General features: G+C 42.5%; 1 protein-coding gene across 1 annotated transcript in view; it reads left to right on the forward strand.

Moving 5' to 3' along the window:
• Window positions 1-5,515: 5,515 nt before the first annotated feature.
• Window positions 5,516-19,700, forward strand: part of MTMR10 (myotubularin related protein 10) — a 50,128-nt gene continuing 35,943 nt past the window's right edge. The window contains exons 1-5 of the mRNA XM_080914067.1: window positions 5,516-5,711; window positions 6,204-6,264; window positions 15,445-15,581; window positions 17,641-17,713; window positions 18,309-18,451. Of these exons, the coding sequence (XP_080770193.1) occupies window positions 5,652-5,711; window positions 6,204-6,264; window positions 15,445-15,581; window positions 17,641-17,713; window positions 18,309-18,451 (474 nt within the window). The 5' untranslated portion in view covers window positions 5,516-5,651. The remainder of the gene's footprint in view (window positions 5,712-6,203; window positions 6,265-15,444; window positions 15,582-17,640; window positions 17,714-18,308; window positions 18,452-19,700) is intronic.

A 19,700-nucleotide genomic window follows, 5' to 3' on the forward strand; every position in this document is an offset into this window, starting at 1 on the left:
TATAATTGAGCCTGAGTCCTTCCCTCTTGTAATAAGAAAGTATTTAACTTATTTTTTTCAAAAGTAAATATTTATTTACCTGTTTTGTGTCAGACACTATGGATCTAAAGACAGTAATATAAATCTGGGAATTTCAATGTCATGAACAATGTCCTTCTAACTCTATCATGTAATGGCTTCAAATGTGAGGGAGATTTGAATCCAAGCCCCTCCAACAGCTGGCCCTGTGATATCAGCCTCTGAGGGCTTCCTGTTTGATCAGTACTCACAGAGGATGGAAACCTCTTAGAAAACAGTAGCCTTGTTTTCTTATCTGTGCACCCAAGATAGGTTTTGTCCTTGAAGGTTTTGTGTATAAAGTCACTGGAAACGAGCACCCAAGTGTCTCCCATGACCTTTGAAGAGGGAGGCGTGAACTTAGCTAACTTCCCACCAGACATTTTCAATGGGGCTTTGCGATCGTAGGGCAACTTCCAGCTTCGTTTCCAAGGAGGCTTTTGGTTGATGCAAAACCAACTGGATCAGAGCTTCCTGCAGTAGGAGTCCTCTAGGGCCACAGGATGGATCCAATGAGTGCACAGTCCAGCAACAAGCTCTAAGGATTTGTCTGGCAGGCATGGAGACAGAAGTGTGCAGTTGCTGGTGACACTGTGGTTCCTAAAGCAGGGATGAGCGCTGCTGCTTGCTTGGCTTCAGTTCCTGAAATGGTGCTTCTCCCACTCTCCTCCCAGGATACTTGGGATAGTGCCACAGACAGGCCAAGGTGCATCTCTTGGGTGATTCTAAATCAATCAAATTGATAGTGTTACTCATTGTGGGTCTTCTTAGCGAGACAGCAGAATTTCCACCTTCAGGCATTGTCCGAGACCAGCTTGGACACCCAACTTGGGCTCCCCCAGAACCGGAGTGAGGATTGAAAGACAAAAGACAAGTTAGTTAAAGCTGCAACATGACTTCCGCCCAACTTGAGGCCTAAGCCTCATGGCCGAAGCCAGTATTTAACTTATTTATTTTATTTTACAGAAACCCAAAAGTTGAGAGACTTTTGACTTTGACTTACACTGGGAAAACAAGCCTTCACTGGACCAAAGGCCTCTCTTCCCATTGATTCCAGACAATGCTATCCTCTGCTGCATATGCAACTGGAGCCACAGATCTCTCCATGTGTGCTCATTGGTTGGTGTTTTGGTCCCTGGAAGCTGTGGAGGGTTTGGTTGGTTGATAATGTTCTTCCCATGGGGTTGCAAACTGTGGGACTTTTAAAGTTATATTTTATATTAACCCAAGATTTTGGGGATAAGCAAGAAGGAAAGGTTATGGTTTAATAGTGACAGGTTTATGTCAAATTGACAAGGGGTCAACTGTGCTGGTGAGTTTCTTGTTAAACTTGATATACGCTAATAAAAAAAAAAAAAAAACTCAAAAGAGAAAATGCCTCTGTCAGATTGGCCTGTATACCAGTCTGTTGAAGACTTTCTTGATTGTTGATTCATGTAGAAGGCCAGTGCACTTTGCTTTTTCTGTGGGTGCTGGGGATCAAACTCAGATCCTTACCCTTATGCAGCAAGCACCTAAGGACTGAGCCATCTCCCCCGACTTCTCATTGCATTATGTTTTGCTGATGTTGTTGTTGGGGATTTTGTTTGTTTTATTTTAAACCTTGACTCACATACTTTCCTGACACTGTTTTACTGTGAGATGTGCTTTCTTACATTTTTGATCTGCTGTAAGACAGCTTCTCCAACACATTGTGTTCCCATTGTTCTGAATTCTCAGCTGACCTTCTCTTGCCTCTCTTCTTGGCTCCTCCAGGATGCTTCATCCCCACTAGTTGTCCTCAGAGCGGACCCTTTCCTGCAAGAGAAGGCGCTATACACTGTTTTTCCAAAGTTCCTTCAGCCCTGACATCAGCCTCTTCCTCCACTAACACACACCTTATAGGAGGAGCCTTTTGCTTCCTACAGCTTTTGAAGAAAGAAATATTTCCTTCTGTTTCTGACGAGGTCCTCAACCAGACTGGCTGGATCTTCCAGCAAACACCCTGTGCTACCCTGGAGTTCTCTGGATGCCTCTCTGATTCCTGACACTGATACCATGGACAATCCCGGGTGATAAACTTGTTAGTGTCATTTGCTCTATCTTGGAGAGCCCGGGGACATAATTTCCCTTTGATATGTCGTTGAGGCTTCTCCAGGGTGGTTCTGTGGGTTTTCTGTTTGTTCAATATGCTTTAACATGTTGTTGTTTTGTCTGTTTTTATATGCAGACTAAAGAACTGCCCTGACTTGTCACCTTCGCTGAGTTGTCCTTTGATACACTTTAAAGTGCTTAAGTGTGATCTTGAAAAGCAGGTACCCAGCCAAAGGTACATTTTGTAGCCGTCAAGAATCGTCACCTCTGGCCACATCTGCAGCTACCAATGTCTCTTACTCGAATGGACACTGTTATCACAGCCTAGCTTTTTGCCCACTCGGGGCCACCCCAGTAGTGGCTGTTTTAAAATATCCAGTCGGGCCACTGCCACTTCCCAGCCCACTCTCCAATTTTCAAGGCCTAGAACCTGGCCTGTTGTTTCCCTCTGACCTGCTCTCCATTGGATTAGGCTGCTTCAGGTATCCTGGTCTCAAATACTTACCTCAGGGTATTTGTGCTGCTGACCTTGAGTTTCACCTTCTTTACTCCTTTTGGTCTCTGCTCAGATGCCATCCATGTAGTAAGACCTTCCTTGATTTCACCTAAATCTTTACTGGTAAATACAATTACTTCCCCTACCCATTCCTAACTTCCTTTATACATTATGAGTTATTATTTTTTCTTTCTTTCATTTCAATAAAAATGCCACGAACATAAAGAACAATGGACTCTTATGAGTCCTGGTTCAGGCCAGCACAAAGGTGGCACTCAAGAGAAATCTGTTAACTGATTGGATGAATGACTAAATAAAGCATAAAATATCTACCAACCCCTAGGTATTCAAGAAAAAAAGAGAGGTATTCTCTCTCTTCTATCAAGGAAAAGAAACTGATTTCTCTAGGGAATTCCAGTGTTCTCTATTTGAAAAAAAAAATCAACAATGGAAACAGATGTGTAATTAGACAAGCAGCTTAAAACAGTGACACAAAAGCCAAAAGCAGAGGATGGTCTAACACACCAAACACTGTAGCCAAGACAAGGATCTGAGAAGAGGCTTCGAAACCTATCAACAGACTGACTTCCGTCACCCCAAACTCACAAACACACACTCTGAAACTCTGGCGCCTAATGAGAATGTACCCAGAGACAGGTCAGGGTGTTAATCAGAGAGCGTTAATGTTCTAAGAAGAAAGTCCCACTTTGTGAGAACATAGCAACAAGAAAGCTATTGGCTAAAGACTTGGAGCCCCAGTGGGAAACATCTTTGAAGCTGGGTCTGGTAGCACCGGCTCATAATACCATCTATTGAGAGACCCAAGTTCAAGGTCAGCAACTCAGTAAAATCCTGTCAATAAAGGAGTTGAGGGCTATAGTTCAGTGACAAGTCACCTGACAATTACATGGGGGTCTTGAGTTCAGTTCAATTGCTAGCACAGCAAGGAAAGAAAAGGGGAGCAAAACTCAAAATCGCCTTTAAAGAGCCTTGGTCTTGTGCATCTCTGACTCCATCACTGGGCTAATACATTTTTGTTGTCTAGACCAGGGTGCCTGGAGCAGCCTAATGCAGCCAGAGGGGAATCAGTAGCAGCAGGCCAGACAGTAGTTTGTTATAACAACCCACGTGCCTGAGTGGACTGATACTAGATATGCAGAATTTATTTAAAAATCACCCAGAAAGAGAACACATCTGGTGTTCTCCCGTTTTTCAGATATTGCTGACATGCAAAAAAGATGCAGATTTTTAAGAAATATGGGCAACAACCCCTCCTGCCCCCAAAGAGCACACATGTTTGAAGACTTTTAGGGGGTAAACCCATTTAAGGTAGAAAAACAAGAGAACAGTTATGAAAGTTAAATATGCACCAGTGTTTTTTTTTCATGAGTAGTTCAAATTTACTTGTCAAAGTACAGTCAAGTGTTATAAACAGATTAGCCAGAAATATTCAGGGTTTGCTCTGAAGCCAGGGCAAGCTGGAGAGCAACACACACACACACACACACACACACACACACACACACACAATTAGTGATGTCAGTACACTTGTCTGCATGGTGATGATTTCTGGGCTTACGTCAGTCTCCCTCTGACATTCATGATAAAGTGTTGGGTTTTAGACAATTATTTTTCAAAGTACAGAGACATGGAACACCACTGGCTCCCTCCTTTGGTGAAAGGCTACTTCAGTCTGGAGGCACAATAAATCTAGACACCCCCCTATACTGTGCTGAAGTTGGGCTGCTCTTTGAGACCAAACAACGGGTTCTCATTTCTACAACCTAGTGTATGAATGGGGGAGGAGGGGGAGAAAAAGGACATGGATACTCTTTGGTTCAGTGGAGAAGGTTTATTGTAGATAAAAGGGAGATCATAGCCAGAGGCAGAGAAAACTGGGAGAGTCCAGAGTAGACTTGACTATGCACTATGTGAGGAGAACGGGGGAGGGGGGAGTGGGAGGTAACTAGGTGCAGCAGCCAAGAGAGCAAAAGATAAAAAGGGGTCAGGTAACCAAAATGGCTCGATTATATAGGGAAGAGCCTCGAGGGGAAGGGCAACCCAGTCCCTGGGTTGAAGAGTTCAAGGGTTGAGGGTTGGGTATGCTAACCATAACAGATGGTTCCATATAAGTTAAGGACCGAGGGATGCAGGGAGAACCTGGCTATATGTTAGACACCTGAGCTATTAGTCCCTGGGTTTGAGACTTAACAGTGTGGTCTTCTCTCCCTGGAATTCTGATGACTTACCTTTTGAATTGCATCTTTATATATAAGAATGGAAAGGGGTGCGGGTAGGTGATTAATATCTCCTTTCACTTAAAGTTTAACGAGAAGAATAAAATCAGTGAACTAAATGGGGGAGTCTGGTTTTCCGGCCAATATCATCTGTCCTGGCCACTCTGCACAATCTAAACCTCAAGCACCTCCAGGGAACCAGTTCAACAACAACACACGCACATGCACGCACAAACACACACCACACACACACACACACACACACACACACACACTCACAGAGACACTCATAATGCTAGTAGCTCAGAAGGGGTAACTAACATTATAGCAAGTCATCTCAGATCCCCTGAGGACTGGGGTCCTGGGACAGCAGCTACAATGCACACCGCCCACCACAGGCTATTGCAGCTTCGCGTGGCTGGCATGACCCTCGTGAGTCGCAGTAGGCCAGTGAAAGCCTCCGTTGACCCCAGCGGGCCTCCGTAGAAGCGCGCTCTCAAGATGGCCTCTCGGGGCCCCGTGGGGCTCCACTCCAGCGTCGAACTTGGCGACAGAGCGGCCTAGAGACCGAGAGCTTTGGGCTGTAGCTCCGCGCTCTGCTTCCGGGGATGGGCGTGACTCCGCCCGGCTCCGCCCATCCCGGGCGGGCGTTCGGCCTCGTCGGTCCCCGCCCGTCAGTCCGCCCGGCGGGGCGGGCCGCAGACCCGGCCTGGGCAGCTGCACCGGGAACGCTGAACGGGGAGGCCACTGGCCGGCCATAGGGCCGGGGACGCACGAGCGGCGGCACCATGTTCTCTCTCAAGCCGCCCAGACCCAGCTTCAGGTCCTACCTCCTGCCGCCACCCCAGGTAAGCGCTCGCGGCTCCGCGGGCGGCTTGGGACTTGGACCGGGCGCGGGCGAGCGCGCCTCCCCGGGAGCCACGAGCGCAGTACAAACTTGTAGAGCTCCGCGGCGGCCATTCTCTGGCCGAAGTCCTGTGGTCCCTAGTCCTGCCTCGAGAGGAGATCGCACGGACTGTCCCGAGCTGCATTTCTTTCCTTCCTTCGAGGCTGGGCACCGAGCCTGCTGTGACTGCCAGATGGTTGCAGCGCTGTGGACACCTCGCAGAGCTTACCTGTCTAGTGTGGATTCTCGAAAGCGGCTTGGGCTGTTGTAAATGTGTTTATTGTGAGGCTCTCAAGTCGCTGAGTAGATCTTAAAACGATCTGTATTTGGACTTGAAAGAGTTTTAAGTGGGGGATATATGTCTGTTGTATGTGTCATCACTTAGAAAGTTTGCCTTAGGATCTTGTGACAGGGCGGTATTTGGATTTTACTTTATTTTGTTCCTGTATTTCAGACTGACGATAAGATCAGTTCCGAACCGAAGATTAAAAAACTGGAGCCAGTCCTTTTGCCAGGTAAGTTTCAGAATTTGAATGTGCCTTGGACTGAGATTGTACGGGATAGTATTGTGTAGTTACCTCTCCCTTTCTATTATTTTTAACTTTCTCCAGTTAAAAAACTTAAGTGAGTCGAGAAAGATTTGGCTAGACATAATTGATATTTGTCTCGGAGAGTTTAAAGTACAATAGAAGACATTCAAGAGCACAACTACCTCATTTCTTTCCTGTCTTCTGAAATGTTAGTTTTGAAAGAAGTATCTAATTGTAGTGAAAGTTCTTTTGCTCTACACATGTGTTACCACCTAATGAAATCATGATTCATAATCGAATCATCATTTTAGTGTGTTTTGATGGAATGAAGAGCATGTTTGTGTCTCTAAGACAATGACAAAGCTTAGCAGACATTGACTTAGTCTGGAATTGTTTTGTGAAGTTGTCAGCTGACTGCAAATGTGCTTGTTTCAGTTTAGAACTTTGTTTCCCAGTAAGGACACTGTTGACCTTTCCGGCTGGGCAATTCTTTGTTATGTGAGGAGCCGTCCTGAGCTGACAGCCATCCCTACATCTTTGGCCTCTATCTGTTCCATGACAGTGGTGCCCCATTGCCCCATCTTCTGCTAACTAGCTGTCATGTCCTCAGTACAACCAGAATGTCTCCAGGCATTGCATTGCGCCGCCACCCCCCCCCCCCGTGCGTGTGTGTGTGTGTGTGTGTGTGTGTGTGTGTGTGTGTGTGTGTGTGATGAGTGTGCCTCTTAGGGTCATCCTCTGGTTGGAAATCACTTGCTAAGAACACATTTACCTTAGATGGAGACCATACAAACAGAAGTAGGGATTCATAGTAAACAGTTTTACAATACAGAAAAACTTATTTGATTACTATTTTTGAATTGTGTAACAATTACACAATAATTAAAGAAAAATCAGTTTTTAAAATAAGATTATTGGGGCAAATAGACATTTAGGAAGGCCTATCTCCCTTAAGTCTAAACTATGATAAAATACCAGTTTTCTATGTTAGCAAAAATAAATAAATAAATAAAATTCAGAATCATTACTTAGAGAGTTAAGACTTCATTGATAGTAACTTAACAAATGTGGAAACCTAAAATATGTAGTAAGTAGAGATGAACAATGAAAGTGCTGGCCTTTGGTTCTGTGTGGTAGATGCCAACTCTTTAAAAGTTCTTTTAGACGACTAGAGTTATATGTTTTCTGGCTTTTGTTAGTGTCTTTCACTTGGTGTTGACTAACGAATCCTTTCTGCTGATCCTGAGAGTGAGCTGAAGCAGTACCGAGTAACCCTTGCCCCTGTGCATGCTCCATGTTGGTATTTGCCACTGTAGGCATTTTAGAAACAGCCAGGGAAGCGGTATGCGTGTTGACTAGTGCCTGGGAGCTGTGTTTTGTTTTCTTAACATTAGCTTTTAAACTGAAGCTATGCTTAGGAAAAGTGTGAGTATGAATATGGTTGAAGAATTTTCTTGGCGAACAATTAGTTTTTGAAATTACTAAATAATAATAATAATAATAATAATGATAATAATGATAATAATGATAATAATAATAATACCACCATTTCTGGGGAAGGTTTTAACCCCCGTTCCTGACTGTGAGTAGTTAACTTTTCTTAGAAATAACAGTGTCTCTTGTTCAATTGCCTGTTAAGAAACTTCCTGACCTGCATTGATTTTTCTTGCATGAAAGCTCATGTCACGTCTAAACTATACGTGTATATGTGTATAAATGATGACGATTGATGTCCAGTTATTTTTTGCTCCTTGTTTATCCCTACAGAAGACTAAGTTGATTCTGAATTGTGACAGCCTGCCCCTTGTGTGACCTCTGCTGTTCTTGCTGTCTTGGGCTCAGTTTCCCAATGCTCTTTGAGGCTGTGTGAGCAGCCCATTCTGGTCTCCTTTTTCTGCCTTAACTCTAATGTCAAATCTGCTAAAACCCCAATTGTATTTCTTCAGCCTACAACATGGTACTCTATACATGTAATCTGGAAAACAAGTATTGTGATCTAACAACCTAGACTAGGGTAATGAGGTTTGTAGCTCATGGTAGAGTATGTGCTTAACATGCTTAGCATGTACAAGTCACTGGGTTTGGTCCCACCATCACCAAAATGACAATGAGCAAACCATAAACTGGGGAAGCACTTTTTTCTGAGAGCCTGGCTAATACAGTTCTGGCCTTCATTGCCGTCAGCATGTCAGAGAACGTGCTCTCAAGTCTCTGGTGGCTTTCTTTACCCAGGTACAAAGAACAAGAAGTAATTGTTCAGTGATATAGTATCATACACTATGTTTTGGCTTACTGCCGTAGGTCCAAGGATATCCTCCTTCAGTTGCCCGAAGTTTGAACTTTTAATTCAATAAGCGGATGAAAAGTAGAACACAAAATCGGTTGTTTGCTTGTGTGCCTCGATCATGTGCTCCATTGGGCCTTAATGCCAAGTTGAAAGCCCCTCATCATTTGTTAAGTTAAGAAAATTGAAGAAAATGATGAGTAATTGAATTCAGGTTCTGGTTTATGTTCATAATTTTCAACTTTCCTAGTTCATGAAGCTCTTTGAGATGGGGATTGTATCAAATATAGCTTTGTGATCCTGATACCTAATGTAGTGCCTGAAATGTGACACTTCTGTCACTGAGTGCGTGACCCCACCCTGCTTAAACTGTTACCTTAGATGTGCCTGCATGCAGATACCAACTCCCGGATTTAGGAGCAAGAGAAACACTGCTGTTTCATGCTATATATCTGCAGAGATTTACATCTGAGCCTGTAACTGGAGAGAAGTACTGTGTCAGCTCAGTTACCATCTGACCGGCATCCTCTGTGTCATTAGTGCGTTATATGAATCCTGTTCTCTTACTGTATAGATGTCAGGCATTTCATGCTTTTAGAAAGTAGAGAGTATCACAGCCAAGTCTAATTCCACGTGTATTCATGTATGCGAACAGATGAGGACTATCCAGGTTTCGAGTAGGAGGGTAGTGTTCCTGAAGTATAGTGATTCTGGATCACAACAGAACCCTGAGGAGGTTCCATGCTGCCTGGGCAGGTAAAAGGTTGTGATCTGATAAGTGGTTGCCAGATTCCAGGCAGGGCAATTATCTATCCGTCCACCCACCTACCCACCCACCCACCCACCCACCCACCCACCCACCCACCCATCCATCCATCTGATCAGTTGAAATAATATTTGTCTAGCCAGGTCTCAGACCCTTGGGTTCAGTGATCCTCTGGCCTTAGCTCCCAAGGGTTGGTTCTCCAGGCCACTTTTCTCAGTCTCAAGTGGTGTTTTTGCTAGACATAGTCAAAAGAAAAGTTAGGTATTTGGAGCTTTTTTTCCCCATTAGTTTGAAGTTATTTGATTTAAAAATTGTGCTGAGATTACCTTCTAACTTCTTTGACTTAGGATGTGTTCTTTTGCTAGGTTAAAAAAAAACAATTGGCAAACTACAAAGTTAGGAGCTCTGGTTTGGTCCCCTAAACAGACATGATTGGAATGTGAACTAGAAACTGCAGGATGAGGTTATTGTCGTTTCAGCTTCGTGAGCACCGTGAAGAGATGACCAATTCCTTTGTCTGTATATAGGTGTCCTCCTACCATCTTTGACAAATTGTTCTAACCCAACTCTAGCCAGTCACAGTTCGGTTATCACAGCACAGCTGTGCTCCCACATATGTCTGGGTCACACTAAGGAAGTGTTTGGTGGCACTACTGGTACTGCAGTTCCAGAAAACCCATGCCAAGGAATGGAGAACACTGAGGGACAGTGCTCAGGCCTCTGGGCTCTACTGTCCTTGATATCCAGCTAACAGAGCTGCAGAATTTCCTTGTTGCTAACCTGGCTCCAGGCATGCTTCTGATACCTGAGCTCACATCCTTGGCTGATGCACCTTATAGGTCAGTCCTCACAACAGCCCTGTCAGGCAAGGTACTTATTTGTCTTCATTTGACAGGTGAGAGAATTCCTTGCAAGAATTAAGGAAGCTGCCCAGTGTTGCATAACCTGCAAAGGCAGAGTCTGCAGGGCCTGAATCCTATACTGTGCTGTTAGCCTCCAAGTAGCATGGCCGCCTAGTGACAGTGGTGACTTTCAGGTACAGATTTAGTTTATGCTTTGGAATTGTGGACGGCAGATTGAATGCCAGTCAAGAGAAAATTTCCCAGTGACATGAAAAGAGCCATGTCTTCTCTTTGGCTCTGCTTTTCTCACAATAGTGACAGATTTTGACCCAGCTTGAGGAAGAACTTTCAATTTCAGCTGCCAGAAAGGGGAATGTCTTTAAGAGGTAGTGATTTCCTGGTTGCTGGCCTTGCTGAGGAGCAGCTGGGAGAGTGCCAACTACTTTGTGATTGGGAGGTAAGACTTGCAGTGAGCAGGGCTCCCTGACCTTCTGCTCTCTTCCCTCCCTGAGGTGGGATCTTTTAAGCATCCTGGAGGTGGGAGGGAGAAGATTGAAATGCAGTGACTAACTACAATGGATTGCTTTGTTCAGCAGGTATGGAATGTACGCCTGGCAGAGGGCTTTTGTTTTTGTTTTGGGAAGGCAGTGGGGCAGGTAGGTTCTGCCTTTACACAGCCTCTGTTCCTCAGGAAAGTGCAGTAGAGGATAAGAAAGGTTGTGAGGGCTCAGGATAGTCCCTAAGTCAGATTGGACGCTCACCATGGACTGTCAGCAGGCCTTCCCCGGAAATGTTTGTGATCTGAATTTTGAGTGTCAGCTAAGCCCAGGCCACTGTTCTGAAAGCCCTGTGTCAGCTCAGCCCATTCTTCCCCTTGTCTAATACAAACCAACAGCACTTCAGTGGCAGAGCTTGGCAGGTTGGTTGAGGCCCTGACAGTTCTCTTACAGTCAGATCAGGGCACCCACAAAGCTGAGAACAGCCACTGGTATGTAGCTGTCACAATTTATATTTTACATATTCATTGTGCCATTTCGATCTTGTTCTTGTCTTCTGCCTCACCCTAAGTGTCATTTCCTCTGTTGGGTTGTTAAGTCGCTCTCTGGCAAAACATAAAACAAAATTGTCTTTTAAAGAGCTCATGTAATACCCATTCAAAGAAGGCTATCTAGATGGCAGACTGAGTTTGGTAGGACTTTACTTCATAGATACACTCTTAGTGGAGGACGTAACCAACCACAGCACTGAAGCGTCAGGCTTGAGCATCACCTGGAGGTGTTTCCTGTTTACAGCTGTCCGTTTCTTATGCTCCTGATTAGTGCCTCACACCAGCATGATGCTAACTCCTTGTACAGTCTTCCCAAGGGTGCTGAGACGCATTATTAACTTCTTAAAGAACCTCTGCCTTTCCAGCTTGAGTGACTTCAGGTACTAATGTTTGCTGCAGTCATGCCGGCTCTTTGCTGCCTCCCAGATTCTTTATTCATTATCTGGGTCTTTGTTACTGTGACCACACACTTAGTACTGTCACTTTCCTGTTCATTACTTCATCCTGGTCCTTTCCGAAGACCTGGACTGGAGCATTGGTCTTACCCCACTATGTACTGCCCTTACTGTGTGTGTGCTGCCCCACTGTGTGCTGAGCCTACAGGGTATGATGCCTGGTGACAGGCTTTTTGTGTGTTGTGTATGCCCTGTAGGGTCACCACCAGCGGTAGCACCACACGTTTTGTTTACTTAATACATAGCTCAGACTTGCAGTTACAACTTATAAAACTAGGGTGAATGACTGCTGTAAGCCCCATGGCCAGGGAAGCCTTTCTGTATCAGGAAACTGGTGAGAATCAGTTTCCTTGTTTTAAGCCATATGCTGAATTACAGACGATTTTGCCCTGAACTATTTCCCAGACTGCAATTTATGAGAAAATTTATTTCTATTTACCAAACATATATTGCCTTTTTAATTGCATGAGGAATTAAAGACAACATTCTAGATTCTTTTTGTTCTTAGAGATTAAAATTTTCCCTCTCTATACCATTTGGAGACTATTTTATTTGCATTTTTTCTCTCTTCTTCTTTTTTTTTTCTGTAAAATGCCACACAATAAATGTTGTAGGTTTTCTGGGCTAAGTCTATGTTACAAGTACTCAGTCTTGCCCCTGTCCCATGAAGCAGGCAAAAGCAGTACAAGAATAAAATTTCAATGAAAGAGTATTTACAAAGGCCTCTGTGTAGCCCAGGAGCTGTGGTTTGCCATCCCATGGAGCCATCCCCCACATACTACCTTCCTTTGTCTCATCCCCACTGCATTTGCAGGTGCATGTCTTACTCCTGATGCATAGGTAGGAATCCAGTGGCTAGAGAAGGGCTGTGGATGGATGGATCGACAGATAGACAGACTGACAGATAGATAGAATTGGCAGATGATACTAGCTCAGCCACAGTGTGCTAGTCCAGACTCCCTTTTTCCATTTCTTACTGTGAGTGCTTCTGCTTCCCTTCCTGGGAAACCCTGCAGTGTGACTTGACTCCGTTGTTTATAGGTGGTTTTCGTTTGAGTGTAACGTGAACGAGAATATGACTGAATCATACATGGTGCGGCTCTTGACTTTCTGTGGCATTGTTTTCAGAGCCCTATCTCAGGTCAGTTGGTTGAGATGTTGGCAGTGTAAGTTTGGTTTACAAAAAGGTGACTTCTGTCAGTAGTAGAAATAATTAACTCAGTTATATGAGTCTTATAATTGACAACTAAGACTGGGAAAGTGGTTGACTATTCAGTTGCCCAGACTGATAAGGCAGGTGATAAGCTCTCTGTGGAAGGAATTGTAGGAAATTTCATTTGTTTTTCATTAGAATGTAATGAGTCTTTAATTCAATGTTGGTACTTGTTCCAAGTCACTACAACACATGTACATTAATGAAAGTTTGTAGAAATGAGGACAGAAGGCTTTTGTGACTGGGTTCCGTATCTGTGGAATCATCCAACTCTTGGTGGCAAATCTTCTACTCATGGGTTAGAACATGTATAGAGTTGTGTTCTTGTCCTTATTCCCTGAACACTGTAGCAACACAGCACTTACATTTATTAGGTACTTGTAGTCATCCAAGATACTTTAAAGACTGGGGTAAATTGCGTGCAATGCCCCCACCATGTGTCTAAGTAACTTTGTGTTCACGGGGTCTGAGAACAATGCCCCATGGGTGCTAAGGGACACTAGATAAGCTTCACATTATATCTGTCTTTAAAGTCTTAGGAGTATGAAAGTGATTTAACCTTTTGGGTCCCAAGTGATTGATCTTTGTAGTACATAAGACATCTGCCGTCCTTTCATATAGACTGTGTAAAGAATCAATCAGAACAAGCACCGAGGAGCCACCAATCCTATGTTCCCCTGTGTGTTGGGGGACAGCTGTGGCAGTTCTGTGACATTCTGCCTTCACATACCCAAACAGTCCTCATCTTCCAGCTCAGCTGATTGCTGGACCAGAGGAGTAACAGGTTCTTCTCTGCTCAGAACAGCCTGAGTTCCATGGTGCTGGTTGTCTGCTGAGAACATCTCTCACTCACATTAAAAACTAAGCTAGAGAGAATGGGCTTCCTAGAGAGATAGAGTTAGGAAGTTTGGTGGTTTATTTGTTGGTTTGGTTTTTTGTTGTTGATCTAACCTAGGGTCTTTGTACATGCTCTAACACCTAGCTGTGTCTCCAGCTGTTGCATTTTAGGGACAATCTCACTGTGCTCAGGCTGGTCTTGAACTCTTCATCCTTCTGCCTTTGCCTCCTTAGTGCTGGGTTACACCACTACATCTGATCCAGTGAGATGATTATAAGTAATTTATGCTTTTATCTACTCAGATTGCTGGTTTTATTCCTTTTCTGTAAACCAGAGGCACTGAGTTGACTTCAGTTCTTTATTCAGCACCTTCTGAACAGCCACCAGCATGCATTAGATACTGTTGTATGCCCTGCAATTTCAACAAAATGTCTGTTTCCTGCCACCACTGGATATATAATCCTGACCTAGGCAAGCATGCACTTAAGAGTAAACGTGTGTCAAGGTGCAGCTGTGATGAGCAGCACAATTAATTACGAGTATATAGTGCTGTGATTAGGGAGATTTCATCTAGGCAAGAAGATTTATTTTAAGGCATTCTTTAGCACAGTCATTGTCTGAAAGAAAGGATCTCCCAAGACAGGAGTGTGTTCAAAGACCCATAAATGGAAGCAGTGTGGTATATAAAGAGGTTCATAGAAGGCCACTGTGGCTGCAGCGGGAGGGCGAGGAAGACAGCTGAGCAGGACTTGGCATCCAGGGCCTTAAGCCATGTGAAAGAAGCTTGTATTCAGGGTGGAAATTTTCTCAAGTTATTTGAGCCGGGAATTTGACGTGAGTGTATGAATTAAATCCTCAAGTAAATATTAGCAGCTGTTCTTAAATTAACCTTATGAATTTTTAAGAGCTTTGAGTAAAATTTATTCATCACCACACAATTTATTGTTAACATTTTTGTTGGAGAGGATCGTTTTGAGACCAAAGTTCCATTCTTCATGAATGAGGTGTTTGGGGATTGTCAGCAAACAGGTTCTGGGCATCACTATGAAAACAGTTTTCCGATAATAGAAAGTACAAAACAGATTGTATTCTGGCTTTCTGCCATTGACCAAAGAGGCTGATAGCTTAAAATGTGCCTTGTCTAATTGCATTTAGGATCTTAAAATGATGATCACGTTCTAAATGCCTTTCGAGAAATGACTCCTGTCCAAAGCACGTGAGAGCTCTTGCTGGGGCTTCTAATATTTGTTTTTCCAGTCTTTCCTTTCAACTCAAACTTGATTTTAAAGTTTTATTGTTTACTCTGTTACAGTTTGAGTGCAAAGGTTTCATGAAGTGTACTTTAAAGCAGATAAAACTGGTGCTGGTTCTCGTCCCTTATGAAATGACCAAAGACATGAGTGTTAGTGAGTGTCACATCTTAATAGAGCCAGATATCCATCACAAATGTCTCAGGAATGCCTTGGGGCTAGCTTACTAGAGGCAGCAGAACAGCTGAGGCCACCTTGCTGGGTCTCTGGCTCAGACCCCAAAGCTTTTTGGGCCTCCCTTTGTACCATACCCCAGTGCCGACAAATGGCACCAGCCTGTGAAAGCGGCCTCACAATCATTCTTTCAGCTTCAGCAGCCTTAAGTCCTCCAGCAAGGTCACAGGTCACATGGTAGTTTGGGGATTGTCAGTATATTGTTTGGCTCACTGTATTTTTTTTTTCTTTTTAGGAGAAATTGTTGTAAATGAAGTCAATTTTGTGAGAAAATGCATCGCAACAGACACGAGCCAGTATGATTTATGGGGAAAGTTGATATGCAGTAACTTCAAAATTTCCTTTATTACAGATGACCCAATGCCATTACAGGTATTTACTGTGTGCTGTTTAATTAAGCTAGGGCTTTAACTGCAAGCAGAATATACTGTTATATAAATAAGAGATCATCAACAAATCATTACTGTTGAAAATATGCTCAATAAATAGTGGAATGATGGACTTAGCAAGAGGACACAAGTGTGTGGGTAGCAAGGGGTGATGGATCTGGGAGGAGTGGAGGAGGGATGAGTATGACCAAAATACATTGTATAAAACCTTACTGAACTAATAAAAACAATAAAAATATCACAATTATAGTGAAGGCGAATGCCACCACTTTGCCTGAGGAGTAGTGAGCGTGGTCTTTGTGATCTCCGCTGTTTTCCTTTGGTGTCATATTTAGCGACCATACTCCGCTGTTGGGCTATATCCCCGCTCTACAAAGTCTCCCTGTGTAGTTCAGGCTGCCTGTGAACTCTTGATCTTCCTGCCTCTGCCACCCAAGTACTTGACTATACCTTACATCAAACTTAGTGAGATGACTTTAAGTCACTTTACTTTATTTGTCCTCTGAGATTACTGTCTATATATCTTTTTCAGTAGGAGAGTTACCTTTTCCTTCATTTTTAGAAATGTATTAAAATTTTTTTTGACTAATCATGAGAAAAACTTAGTTATTTGGCATGTGATATATATTTATATATATAAATAAAATGGTGAACATTTTACTGATTTATTTGTTTACTTGTTTATTTTAACTAATTAGCTCTTTTTTCCCCAGAAAGTTAAATTCTTTTTAGTGTATAATTAAGAGTGAAACAATTGATAAAATGTCTAATAACCCAAGCATTTCTTTGAATGCTTTGTATGTAAGTATTTTATTTCATGTAGTCATTCACTAATTCAGTACTTTTTTATATATTGATATGTGTTCATCTTTTGAATTATATTTAGACTAAATTTAAGGCATGAAGAGTTTGTGGTCTGCAGGGATATTAGTTCATCTGATGTGGATATGAGTTTTCCCTTTGCTTTTGGCTTCATTGAGGGATCTCTGACCATAGTGAGCAGGGGAACCTATTTGTCAAGTAGCTTAAATCCAGGACGGTGGTCAGCCAGAGCTCTACTGTCCACAGTTAAGGTTTCAGACCAAAAGTGATCAGGAAGTATTTGTCAGGAGGAGTAGACAGTGAGCTACCACTCAATAAAAGCCTTCTTTACAGCTTCCTGTCTGCCTAGATCTCTCTTTTTACAGGGTCTCACATACCCCAGGCTGGCTCACACTCTGTGTGTAGTTGGAATGACCTGGAACTTCTGACCCTTTTGCCCTTACCTCCTGAATCCTGGGATTACAGTGTATTCCACTTTGCCAGAATATTATGTGTTGCTTAGAATAAAACTAGGAACTTCTACCTACATTTCCAGCCCCAAAGTTTTTCTTAAGGTTATTGTACTTGGAACACTGAGGCAGGAGAATCATAGTTTCAAGGTGAACCAGAGCAAGACATTATCTCAAAACAAAACAAATCTTTTTTTTTTTTAATGTAGTAGTCATTATGTTTTAGGAAATCATTTCTCACACTTTGTATCATAAAAGTCAAATATGATTTTAATTTTTAAAATCTGATGACCTAAGTGCCCCCTTTCTTTTGTTATAACAGATTTATCTAAAACTATGTATGCACTTGTTTGCCTATAAACTAATTGATCACATTATACCTCTCAGATATTATAGTAGCATTGTGGTATATATTTTAATTTCCTTCTTATAAAATAAAAGTGTGGGAGCTAGGTATGGTGACCTGTACCTATCTATAACCCTAGCACTCAGGCAACTGAAGCTATGAAGTTCTCAGGAGTTAAAAATCATCCTGGGCTACCTGGTAAAACCATGTCTCAAAAAAATCACACACATATCCTCTACCTCTGCTTCCAACTGACCTGCGCTGTCAGACGCCTTTTCCTTTATATGACCCTTGCTACACAGCAAAGGGTTTATGCCCTTTGCAATAATATACTGGATTTCTTATCGCATTAAACATAAGGCTCGCTGTTAGCATTTTGATGCCATTGAGAAAATTTATATGAATACCATTTTTTTTTATTTCAGAAATTCCATTACAGAAACCTTCTTCTTGGAGAACATGATGTCCCCTTGACATGTATTGAACAGATTGTCACAGGTATGTAATATTCTGCACATGCTCTTTCTAAAAATTGAGGCTGCATGTGATAGCTACGGATAAAGGATAGCCTCAGCTACTTGGGAAGCTGAGGCAAAAAGGATCACTTGAGTTCCAAAGCTCAAAAGTGGCCTGGGAATCATAGTGAGATAATGTCATGAAATGGAATGGGTCTCTAAAAGTTGATTGAAATCCAGAAGTATTCCTTAAAGGGCCATAGTCACAAATATTTGAGTTGGAGTTTTATTTCTGTAGACTTACTTTTACACATAGTCCTTTTTAAGTCCCAAGAACTCAACTTAGAAGTCAAGAAATTTTTGTAAAATGGAGATACAGATTTTTTCTTTTTAGTTTATAATTTGTATTCTCTTTTTAGTTAAAAATTAAATCATTAAATGTATCAATGCAAAGACTCTAAAATATCTCCAAGATCAAAGTTAGAGCCAACTTTCCAGAGTTATAGGAGCCACAGGAAGCTGTGAAAAGGCAGGTCTGGCAGTGGGGTCTGCTTCAGCATGTATGCTTGCTCCTCTGCGCTGCTGGGGGGCTGTTTAAACATGCTAAAGAGAACGATGTCACTGTTTTCCTTCTGCAGTGAATGACCACAAGAGGAAACAGAAAGTACTAGGTCCCAACCAGAAGCTGAAATTCAATCCAACAGAATTAATTATTTATTGTAAAGATTTCCGAATTGTCAGATTTCGCTTTGATGAGTCAGGTCCTGAAAGTGCCAAAAAGGTAATGCTGTTAAGCTTTATTGATTTTGAATTCTATACTATTTTGACATTTTTCGTCAGTGAAAGTTGCTTTTAAAATATAAGTATTTTTCATTTCATTTACTTGTTGTGTATATGCATACATGTGCACGTGTGGCTGTCAGAGGGCCAGTTACTGTAGGTTGGCTTTCTTTCTACCATTAGGTGAGTCCTAAGGATAGAACACAAGGCCTGAGGATTGCTGGAGGCATCCTTGTCTGCTGAAGCCTCTCCTGACCCTGTGTGCATTTCTTAATTGCTTAGGTTTTTTTCTTAGAGGAAGTTACCATTAGCTATCTCTTTAAGTAAAACAGAAGTCAAACATACTAAAGGAACTATTTTCCTGTATAAGTTCTTAGCTACTTTAAAGTAATCTGGGCATTCTTCTTATCAACTGCTAAAATATTAAAGACTCATGTAGAAATGAGTGTATTTTATACTTTATGAGCACTACCAAGCCAGTTCCTTTCTTGGTTAAAAAAAATGTTAGAAGTTGGAGATCTATTGTTATTGCAATTAGTGAGGTTTTTATTTTAGGATGAGAGAATTTTGTGAACAAAGTAAAAGGTAGACTTTGGCTTCAAAAGGATTGGGTAAATGGATAGTTGTAGGAGGGGCCTAATGATTATTAGTAGTTTAAAGAAGCCTTAAGGAATTCTTTTGAAATAGGTGTTGCAGGGGCAAGTAAAAGCCAGATACTTTTTAACTGACCAGTTTCCCCTTGACTTCTGGGGGATGTTTTATACTTACTCGTGGAGTAAATGTCAAGAGCAGAAACTATTTCTTTGGTTCCTTGTTTTATCTTTGCCAGTAGAATGAAGTGGGTAGAGCACCTGCCCCTCTGTCTAGTCTGATGCAGGACACAGAGAGAGCTATGAGTTCTCTGTAGGCGGAACAGAGTAGCAGTGTCCTTCCTGATACACTAGGACTGAAACTAGCTTACCACGGTGCATTTGTTTTCCATGTTCAGTCGACTGCAGGAAAATTCCTGTTGCCAGTTAAGGCTGTCAGAAACATGTCAAGGCAGCTGGCTGTCTTCATAACCTCTGGTGAGGAGGTGGTAGGTTTGTGGAATGCAGGCCTGAGATGGCTATCTAGGAATGTATGGCTGCTGCTACTGTGACCCTTGTGACAGAGTGTCTGAGCACTGGTTTTACCACAGTTGACATAACCATCTATAAGCAACATTCAACTTGGTAACTTTTAGGGTCTTCTCCGTAGTTGGATTGTGC

The sequence above is a fragment of the Micromys minutus genome (genome assembly GCF_963924665.1).
Source record: "Micromys minutus genome assembly, chromosome: 3".
Classification (NCBI taxonomy): domain Eukaryota; kingdom Metazoa; phylum Chordata; class Mammalia; order Rodentia; family Muridae; genus Micromys; species Micromys minutus.